The following is an 11224-nucleotide window of genomic DNA, read 5'->3' on the forward strand; positions in this document are numbered from 1 at the left end:
TTCTCTGGCACCCAGCCAGCATGTTGCTACTCTCTAGGACAGCTATTTTCAGTCTCAGCTCTGTTAAAGGTAATCACAATTGCTTCTAAGTAATTAATATGGAACACTATCTGTATGAGCTCGAGTGCATTCAGTAATATATATCCTCTCTCTCTCTCTCTCTCTCTCTCTCTCTCTCTCTCTCTCTCTCTCTCTTTCTCTCTCCATAGCTCATTCCTAATCCTGCTTCTTGCAGCTTCCCAGACCTTTCATTCACCTTACCTATTTTTGATTATCAGCACACACTTAACGTGCTGTTCTATATAATGTGCTTTCACTTGGAGCTTCTTCTATTTATTAGCCTAATGCTTAAAATTCTGAAAGGTGGGTGACTTTGATTCTACAGTTGTGTTAAGTTAAAAACAACAACAACAACAACCCACTATGTTTTAGCTTAAACAGCATGTAACAAGATACTTAACATATGTCAACTGTTAGCAATTTATACTCAAGCATTCTCAGAAGGCAGCCATTAAGATTGGACAGGAAATAAGAATGAAAAGCTGTGGGGGTGGGGCATCTCTGGGACTAGCTGGAGACCTGGGGCAGGGGAGGCTCTAGGGAGTCTATGGGGGTGACCCTAGCTGAGATTCCTCCCAGCAGGAGATATAAAGACTGAAATGTCCATATCCTATAGCCAGGCAGGACTCCCAGTGGAGGGAGGGGGACATAAACCCACCAACGAAACCTTCAACCCAAAGTTTGTTCGGCCTACAAGATGTGCACGGGTAAAGATAGAGCAGAGATCAAGGGACTGGCCAAACTGAAGACCCACCCTTGAGAAAGAGCCAACCCCTGACACTGTTAATGATACTCTGCTATGCTTGCAGACAGGAGCCCAGCATAACTGTCTCCTCCAGCAGCTGATGGATGCAGACCCACAGCCAAGCATCATGCAGAGGTGGGGGAGTGAGGAGGAGGGTCAAGGACACTACAAGAAGTCCTAAAATGTCAACTAACCTGGACACAAGGGGCTCATAGAGACTGAAGCACCAACCAAAGAGCACACAGAGGCTGGACCTAGGCTCTCTACACGTTTGTAGCAGATGTGAAGCTTGGTCTTCATATGGGTCCCCTAAGAAGTAGAGCAGGGACTGTCTCTGATTCTGACGCCTGCCATTTCCTGGTTGCCTCAGTGGGAGAGGATGGGCTTAGTCCCAGGGCAGTGTTATATCCAAAGGGGGTCTTTCCCTCTCTGAGGAAAAGGGGAGGGGGTGATGGGAAGAGAGACTTGGGAGGATAGGATTGAGGAGAGAGGAGGAAGGGGAGTTGCAATCAGGTTGTAAAGTGATTAAATAAATAAATAAATAAATAAATAAATAAAGTAAAATTAGAAAATGATTAAAAAGATACATATATGTGCAGAATCTATAGATTGGTTTTGGTAACATAGTCATTTTCATAGTATTAATTATTCCAATCTATATGCATGAAAGGTCTTTCCATCTTCATTGAAGGGATCTTTCACCTCCGTGGTGAGGTGCATTCTTAGGTTTTTAAAGAAGCTGTGAATAGGATTACCTCCCTGAGTTCTTGCCAAGTTCACTATTAGTATAAAGCGAAGCTACTGGTTTTTACTGTTATCTGTTCAAGCTTGAATTTTGTATTATACTGCTTTGGTCAAAGTGCTTCTTAGATCTAAGCATTCCTGGGGTTCTTTGGGGTGTTTTAATTGTAGAGTCTCATCATCGGTAAGTATGGTAATATGATTTCATTTCACATTTGTTACTCCTTTATTCCCACTTCTTGTCTGATTGTTCTAGATAAGACTTTGAATGCTAACCTGAATGAGTAGTGAGAGTAGGTATTCTTGTCCCATTTCAGATTTAAAGCAAATGCCCATTTCCCTCCATTTGGTATAATGCTGGGTACCAGTTTGTTATAATGGCCTTTATTGTACTGGTGGATGTTCCTTTTACCCTAGTTTCTTCAAGGTTTTTATTATGAAGGGATGCTGAAGTTTGCCAAAGGTTTTTTTTCTGCATCAGTTGAAATGATCAGGTAATTTCTGTCCTTAGGTATTTATGTACCATTACATGCATTGATTCTGCACATGTTAAACAATCTCAAGTCCTTGGGATGAAACCAATGTGGTTATAATATATGATCTTATTATGTTCTTGAATTTGGTATTCAAGACCCACCCCCTGAATTTGTATTTATGTTCATCAGGGAAACAGTTTGTAGCTTCTTGTGTTTTCTGGTTTAGTAAAAGGGAGCTGGCTTTGTAGAAAGGGTATGGTAGTGTCTTTCCCCTTCTATTTTATGGGGGCAGTTTGAAATCTAAAGCCCAATTTTCTAGTTTTAGATCTTCAATATGTGGAACTTAGATCAAAAGTCTTGGGTACCTATGTGAGCAGATATTGAGGATAGATGAGGACAGATGCTAGATAGATCCCCAGGATGAGAAAACATAAACAGTATTGCTCATCAAAGCACGTTTATATGAACTTAGCCATCGACAAAGTCAATGAAACCAATATACTACCAACCTCAATGCTTCCAGAAAATGACACAAAGCCAATTTTAATAATCATTATTTTCCTAATTTTTTATCTTTGGTAAGCTTGGGATTAAATATATATACTATTATAAATAAAACATACTTCTAAACCAGTTTCTGGAAATACATAAACAGAAGGGGTTCTAATCTTCATTACAAATTAAAATCCTCAAAAAAATATATAAATCTTTTATTACACATGAGAGATTATGCCTTTTTTTCTTACATCAAATTATCTACTCTATGTCACAGAAATGAGTGATTTTGCAGAAGTGATCTTCCTATCATGTTAAAGATCAGATAATATTTTTATTTTGTGAGTTGGAATATTCTATATTTCAGGAACATTTTAAACTACAGATATGCCAAGGCCAGATGCATGTGTTTATTAGACTTGACTACTGCTGGGGACATCTGAAACCATGTAGGTTTATGTTAAGGAGATACATGATTGGATTGGACAGTGGAGAAGTAGGGAGGTGGGGAAGGGGGAAAAAGGCTGGAGGAGTGGAAGAGGAGGTGGGAGGCAGAATTGACAGAGGAGGAGGTGGAGGCAGATGTGTGTGTTTCTCTCAGCGCATCTCTAGCTTGATGAGGTTCTCATGATTATTTCTAAGGGTTTCTATGGGTCTAATTTATCTCATATAGATGGGCAGTTTATATCTTTGTCTATTGGTTGTAAGCTTATTGTGTAAAGGGTTTGTGGATTGAGAATTTAACATATAAACCTGTTTGATAAGTTAATGGATGTGAGTCATGTTTTTACTGGGCTGTGTAGATAGAATGTGAGCTAAATTCTCGGCTGGTAGAGGAGCAGCTGGGGCAAGTGGTTTCAGCTTCCACATGGTGGCCTGTGGCTCTGTGCGGAAACCAGTAGCCAAAGTTCCAGACTAAAAGAGAGACAGCTGAGAGTGGGTGGTGTGAGGACCGTGTGGAAGAGAAAGAACCCGGACACAAGGCTCCACACTAGAGCGGCTCCCACAGAGAAAGACTGAGCAGGATTGGTAGCAGCTGATCTGCTACACACAGACATAGAACATTACCTTGGTACTGTCTCTAAGTCACAGAACAGTTGATGAGACATGTCTTAGTTAGGGTTTTATTGCTGTGAACAGACACCATGACCAAGGAAAGTCTTACAAATGATAGCATTTAATTGGGGCTGGCTTATAGGTTCAGAGGTTCAGTCCATTGTCATCAAGGTGGAAGCATGGCAGCATCCAGGAAGACATGATGCAGATGTAGAGCTGAGAGTTCTACATCTTCATACAAAAGAAGCCAGAAAAAGACTGAGCATCCTCAGGCAGCTAGGAGGTGGGTCTCTAAGCCCACCCGAGAGTGACACACTTCCTCCAACAAGGCCACACCTTCTAATAGTGCCACTCCTTAGGCCAAGCATATGCAAACCATCACAAGACATCAATGTCATTTCATCTACCTGTAATACTTCCCAGGACAACCTTAGTGCCTTACACAGGAGTTTCTTTGGTTCCTAGCAGTTAACTGGGGGGTGGCTACATGGCATGGAACTGTAGGTTCTTAAAACTAGAAGGATACTCAGAGGTTTTGTAACCCAGAGACAAGGATGTAGCCTACCTAATCCTGTGTCCAGCTCTTAAGTCTTTGGCAGACATCAATAATCAACTTCAGAATGTCTAATTCTTTCTCAACAGACACTTCATCACTTAAGACAACCTACCACCTATAAACAAATTATCATGTGAATGGAATCATCTTTGCTCTTTTTAGTTAATATAAACAATATTTTCCCCTGAAATGAACCAAAGGCCCTGAAAGTATATCAGATATAGGTTTTTTTTTCTTTGTATGGATTCTAAAGTGTCACTTGCAGTATTTTATGGTCTCATTTAGTTTTGGGGTACCTTCTGGGGAGTGTGGGAACACCCTCCACAGGTGTGTAATTTAGTTTTAAGAAAGATAAGAGTTGTACATTTGCTTTCCCTCTGGATCTGCCTTTTCTGGTGGCAGAGCCTGGCTGGCTCTCACTCCTCTTCAGATCCTGAGGTAATTCGGATCATAGTGTAGTGGATGGTATTTGTAGGGTCCAGAAACTAATGACTAGTCTAGTTGTTAGACATGAACCTGTCCATTTGGAGCCTGGTGTATATGCAGACTGATTACATATTAAACTGATCAAAGAGGACTGAAGCAGGCAGAAAAGGAATAGAACCTGGTGTAAACTTTGTGTTCATTTATTAATTTAACAAGGATCATGTCTGCAGGTCCCAATACCCTTTGGAACCCACAGCCATGTATGTGTGGGTCATAAATGACTCAACAATTCAATAAATCTACAGAGCCTACAAATCAATGGGACAGTTCTGTAGGCACAGACAGGGTTGGGACAGAATCCTCCATCAGGATCTATGGCTGATGGGGAAGAAGAAAAATCATAAGATATTAACAAAGACCTAGCAGGTATGGGCTCTGTACTGAGTGGGAAAGTAGAGCATATAGCAGCAGAGCCTGCTCAGCCAACCTGCCTGGACTGGAATCAAAGCTCTGCCCTTGATCAGCAACCTTGGGCAAATTTCCTGTCAGTGCCTCGGTTTCCTGGAAATATGCTTGCTAGAAAAAAAAGAAATGGGTAGGAGCACACATAGCACTTATGATAGTATGTATCTGTAAGTGACATTAAGCCTTAGATCTTACCAAAGGCAAAACAGGGAGGATGGTGCTTTGCTTTGTATCTCTCCAAAGGAGTATCACTCAAAGGAAGATGTGCAGAATTATATGCTGAAGAATGAGGCTGCCGGATGCTGACAGTGGAAGGTTCCGGATGCTGTGCTACAGTGATGGCCTCTCCATCCTCGAGGAGCAGGAGCTATAAGCTATTTTAAGGCCCCAGATGATAGAATCTGCTCTGCTGCTAAGCAAGGTCACTTTGACAACTGTCTTAACTCTGCCCATAGCAGAGACTCGAACGGTGGCCTCGAAATGGACAGATCCATGTCTAACAACTAGACTAGTCATTAGTCTCTGGACCCTACAAATAGCATCCACTACACTATGATCCGAATTACCTCAGGATCTGAAGAGGAGTGAGAGCCAGCCAGGCTCTGCCACCAGAAAAGGCAGATCCAGAGGGAAAGCAAATGTACAATTCTGTCCCCTGCTTGGGGCAAGCCCTCACCAGGTCCCTCTACTTTGTGGGCAAACATCCAACTCTCATGGGCCTTGTCCAACCCGGCATAATTCCTATGTGTTATGTGTTTTCTCTCTCTCTCTCTCTCCCCCTCCCTCTGCTTCTCCCTCTCTCTCTCTTCTTTCATTCTCCCTCTTCCTATCCTCTCCTCTCTCCCCCACTTTCCCTCTCTCATCTCCACTTTTAAGACTGCTTCTTTTGGAATTAAAGCAGATGCAAAACCCTACAAAACCAAGTGAAATAAGACATTGCTCTTTGGCTCTAACACAAACCCCCACGATCTCCCATCCCTTTCACACTCCAGTGCCTCGGAAGAAAGTCTCATGAAATGAGGTTACCTGCCTTCTTCCACACTCTCTCACTGCTGAGCATCCTCGCTTACTGCCTGCCATTGTTTGGTTTCTGGTCAGTATCCCCTCTCTGCACTCCTTAGCCCTGGCTCTTTTCTTCTCCCTGTTCCAATGGGCTCATTTGTCCCCAATGCTTTAATCTCTTCCTGAGTCTGATGGGATCTACCTAGTACTGCACCCATGAGCTACCTGTCTCCAGACACACTTGTCCACTGCTTGCTGCTGCCTAGATTCACTCAAAGACCCCTGGAGGCTCTTTTACCTCAGCATTTCCACATAGTATCTGTTTCTGGAACTCTTGATTCTGCTGGAGGCAGTCAGTTCTCACTTGGACCAAACTCCACCAGGCCATAGTGGATGAACCAGATGGCCCTCATTCCCTTCTACTTCCGGGGCAGGCTGCCTGGATGAGGTTGTCTTTTTCTTTGCTTGGACATGAACCTGGCTCACCCTGTCACCCTGTCCTGTTCTCATCTCTATCTTGACCTTCTAGCCCACCTCACCCCATCCTGCTATGCATGCAAGGAGTCAGGATGTCCCAGATATCTGTGCAATTTGTTTTCCACTTGGCCTCAAATTCACCATGTAGACTAAGCTGTTCTCACAGAGAACCACCTGCCTCTGCCTCCTAAGTGCTGGGATTGAAGGCATGTGCCATAGTGACAGGCAGGTACACTCTTAAATCGGATGTACCAAAGCCAATGAGACAAAAAGCTGACTCTGGAATCATGTGAGTCATGGCTGGTTCCTTTCCTCAGGGGTGTCAAAGAATTGCCAGAAAATGAAACAACAAAAAGCAAAGGCCAAATTATCACTGTCAGGCCAGAGACGCAAGACTGGATAAGAGTGTTACTCTGAACTTGGAGAATTAGCTCAGAGTTTATAGAATACAGAATTGCTTCCTCGGAGCTTCATAGACACTGCATTACAGTGAACAAGTTTGACAACTCCGTGGTACGAGCATTATCTGAGGCCACTGTAGACTTCTTCACACAAAGCACGGAAGGGAGATGATACTTCCTGTTTCGAGTAGGGTGAGGAGTCCACAAGAATCCCCCCAATACTATAGCCTTCAGTATTTTCATGTCTGAATTCGCACACATAAGAATTCTGCTTCCACATTATTCCCACTAAGAACACAGCACTTCTTCCCAACTGATTTTATGCCTGTTAAGTGAGTCGAGAATTAGTCCGTGGAATATAAAACAAAGTCATCAGCTCTTCCTGTTCTCTCTTCTAAAAGTGGAGACTATTGCAGAAACTGGTATTTGGTTTGATAACGTAGCTTGTCATCAAAATCCTTGAGTCACCATGGACTTGGAATTACAGACTAGATAGTAGGCAGAACAGAGAGTCAAATCCAAAATAAAATATTCATTTTCTCCTGTTTGAATTCACATTTTCTCCAATGTAGCATTTACTGGATGCCTACTGGATGCCAGCCACAAACTGGGTATTTCCAATTTATCTTAATCAACTCTGGTCACAAATGTTCCCAGTTTTTAAGAAGAAGGAACTGAGGGCCCCGGAGATTAAGCAATGTGTCTGAGTCCAGGACTCCTGAGCAGGCCCCATGCTTTTTCTCCTGCACTGTGATATCAGGGAATGTCTCCAAGAGTTACCGTGAGCACAATTAAATGATCCTCTCAGGCAAAAGCATTGTTTTCAGAATTCTGTATCGTTTCACAGAAGTTATCAAAGACAATCACCTATTTAATTCCAATGCGGCACGTAAGGATTTGTTAAACACTTATCTCAAAGCATCTCCTTGGCCATTAAAATCTAAGTTAACACCACACATCTAATGAAAGTGATCTTTAATTATACTTTCCCTCACAAGACATATCTAAGAAACTCAGAGGCTTTAAGCAAACACCACACACACACACACACACACACACACACACACATTCTGAAACAGTCTCAGTGTCATATAGCTCAGGCTAGCCTCAAACTCACTCTGTAGTTGAGGTTGACCTTGAACTCCTGATCTTCCTACTACTACATACAGGCTTGTACCACCTTGCCTGTGTGGGGGGGAGGGGCAGACTTTGCTCTTAGTTTCCCTAAGCAAAAAATTTTACACGGTCATAGCTGCTGATTTACTTTGGGGCCCAAATATTTCCATGAATATAGTCGGAAGATTTCACTACAAAACTAGCTGCATTTAACATTTTTGTTTTGTTTTCCTTTTTTAAAGCCTTCCCAAAAGAAGACTTTGTGAGAGCTCTGGTAATTTCACTTGATCGATTATGGAAGTTGTAGAAGAGCTGACCACCACAACCCAGAAAGGGCTAACAGATACCTAGGACAAGAGGTGGAGATACCACTGCTTGTTAAACAGGCTAGCCAGTGTAGTCAGAGCAAAGGTTCTCAGAGTGGCAAAGAGGAGGACCCAGCAACTGATGGTATTCTAAGCAGGAGGCTTCTCATACCAGATGGCATCATGCCCGAGTCTGTCCCAGGCTTCTCGGGAGGAGCAAAAGGACTGACTGGTAAGACCTCAGCAGGGCACTTACAATTTTAAGTAGCGAATTTATGGTTCCAACTAAATACCAGAATCAAGTTCCTGTGGCTTACCCACAATGAAACCAGGGAAAGAGGTCCACCTGAGACCACAGGGCATGCAGCAAAATAAGAGAAAAGCCTTTCTTGGTTTGAGGATGTTGCTTACGCAAGCGGTCTAAAGGCCAGTAACTAATTGCTAGGCTTGCTTTCCACAGCAAGCTCTGGTGAACTGGTATTCGAACTGTGGGGCATCAACACCCATGCCAGCTGCTGGTGAAAAGCACTTGGTGATCAAGTGGGATTTCTGCAGTGCCCGGGGCTGCAGACACACAGAACTGGGAAGGAGCCACAAGTTTTGGTCACCTCCTTTCAAAACATGTTTAAAAATAAATTCTGTATTCATCGTTGGGAAAACAAACAAGGCCATGTCTTCCAGTTCATTCTCTCTCCTGGTAGGAGCTGTTACTTACATGTGGTGGTGCATGATAAACCTTCCCCAAAATGCCCTAAACCACTTAGCACTGGGAAAAGTAAACACCGGTGAGTTCTTTTGCATTCCTTCACTCCAACAAACGTCTTCAGTTAATACCACTCAGGATGTTATTTATTTACCAGAAGCCTGACTTCCCTTTGCATAAGGTTCTGGAGGAGCCCATAGGACACCAAGGATTCCATTAATTTCCCAAGAGATTTCATTTTTGGCGGGGAAGACCTTGAAGGGGAGCAGGCAACACCAAGTATTCCCAGACTCAAGAGCAAGGTGCAATGCTCAGGGAAGAGAAGGGGCTGCCCTGGTCCCTTTCCAACAGAGGCAGCTACAATTTCCAGACAGAGGGTGGAGCCTGCCTAGGAATCCACTTTCCCTCAAGGTGCACCTGACCTTACCAGCAGGACCAGCCCCACCTGAGGTTGTGAAGACCCACCCGGTTCCCACCCTACAGTACATTGTCAAGTTCAAGTTACAGAGACAACCTGGCCAGAAAATGAAATTCTAAGCATAAGAAACTCAAACCTCTGAGCAATGGCCCAGACCCAGCGGTATGTCAGGCATGGGCTACTTAAATACACTCGAGTGTGAAAACAAACAAAAGCGGCTCATATTGATTTTATAGAAAAACGTGGTGAGCAGGTAGTCCCGGAGGAAGAAGGGGGCTGAGTTCTCTCAGCGCTCTTTCCCTGTGGCCTCAGTGAGCCATAACTGCTCAGAAATCAGGCGTGATCTATCTGATTGGAGAGGTATCCTTCAAGAAGATACACCCTCTGCTCCAACATTCCCAGGGTCTCCACCATCCCACAGGCCCAGATGTCTCTTTTAATCCGACGGAGAACAGTAATTCATACAGTCGTGGTCGGGCACGAAGGTGATGGTGGTGGTGGTGGTGTGTGCTGCCTGTGGTGTGAACAGTTAAGGACGAAGATCAAATTAAACCCTGCTTAACCCCGCTTGTTTTCCAAGGACCCCTGTCCACCTCTCAAGCCCCTCTGATGATTTCTGGAAAAAAGCAGAGACTGCAGGTCGCGGAGCACAAGAATGGGGGTGGCGGTGGTGGCGAAGAACATTGTTCCCCCGCGTGAAACCAAAGCGCTCAGGTTGATCCTGAGCTTGGGGGCCCAGTTCCGTAGAATGCGAGCAGCGTGCGCCACGCCGAGCCCACCCGGTCCCGCACGCGGCCTGGCCTCGGGCACGCGCCCAGTGGCCCCGCGAGCGACTCACCTAGTACCACGGCGGCCACGGTGGAGAGCAGCAGCCAGTGATTCCGCAGGAAGCGGCGCCAGTCGTATCCCGAGCTCGTGGGCTTCCCCATGATGGGCTCTGGCGTTTGCGAAGAGTCAGGGAGCCTGGCGGATGCGGGACGCGGAACGTGGGATGCAGGGAACCGTGGGGACCCAGCGCACGGGCCGCTGTCAGCGATGCCAATGCCGCTGGGGACCGAGCACGGTAGGGTTTTGCGTGGCGGGCGCGCCCGGCTCCTCCCGCCGCAGCTCGCTGCAGCGCCCCGACCAACCAGCGAGGCCGAGGGCGGAGCGTCCAGGCGGGGTGGCGCGCGTGGGGCGATCAGGTCTCCCTGGTCTCCTGGTGGAGGCTTCCCACCAAAGGAGCTTCTGACCCAATGCGATTCCACACCAGTCTCCTTTAAGGACGCACAGCCCTAGCCGGGTGCAAAGGGATTTGATATGGCACACGTTTCTGCCTTGGGCCTCAGGCCCCAGAGCCACAAGAAGGGACACACGGTGCGACTTCAGAGCAGCTTTGGGGATTTTTTTTTTATTTCCCCACGTGATCCCTGGTATTCTCTGCGGGATTATTTAATTCTCTGTCTCCAGGGCCAGATAGGATCTGCTGGGATCCAGGCTTGGTTGTACACCTTGTACGTGGGCGTTGTCATCTCTTGCACAAGTTAACAAATGCACCCCTAGGGACTTGCCTTATGGCCTTTACTGGGTAATTAGGGCTAAGAACTAGGCCTGGCTGCTGTGGGAAGGTGGGCAGGCCCATCCTTTCCCCAAGGCCAAATACCTTACCGGGTGTAGCTGGAGAGTCTGAGTTAGTGTGGCCTCACACACTTCCTTAAGTGAACTTCTTATTCTGTTTTTACTTAAGACTCTTACCCCGCCCTTAGCATATTACACTTAACTATGTGAGCCCTGTACCCTTTT

General features: G+C 45.3%; 1 protein-coding gene across 1 annotated transcript in view; it reads right to left on the reverse strand.

Annotated features, from left to right (window-relative positions):
- SLC1A1 (solute carrier family 1 member 1) overlaps positions 1–10454 on the reverse strand; it is a 69918-nt gene extending 59464 nt beyond the window's left edge. Inside the window, exon 1 of the mRNA XM_080912149.1 lies at positions 10281–10454. Within this exon, the coding sequence (XP_080768275.1) occupies positions 10281–10371 (91 nt within the window). The 5' untranslated portion in view covers positions 10372–10454. The remainder of the gene's footprint in view (positions 1–10280) is intronic.
- Between the last annotated feature and the right edge of the window lie 770 nt (positions 10455–11224).

The sequence above is a fragment of the Micromys minutus genome (assembly GCF_963924665.1).
Source record: "Micromys minutus genome assembly, chromosome: 2".
NCBI lineage: Eukaryota > Metazoa > Chordata > Mammalia > Rodentia > Muridae > Micromys > Micromys minutus.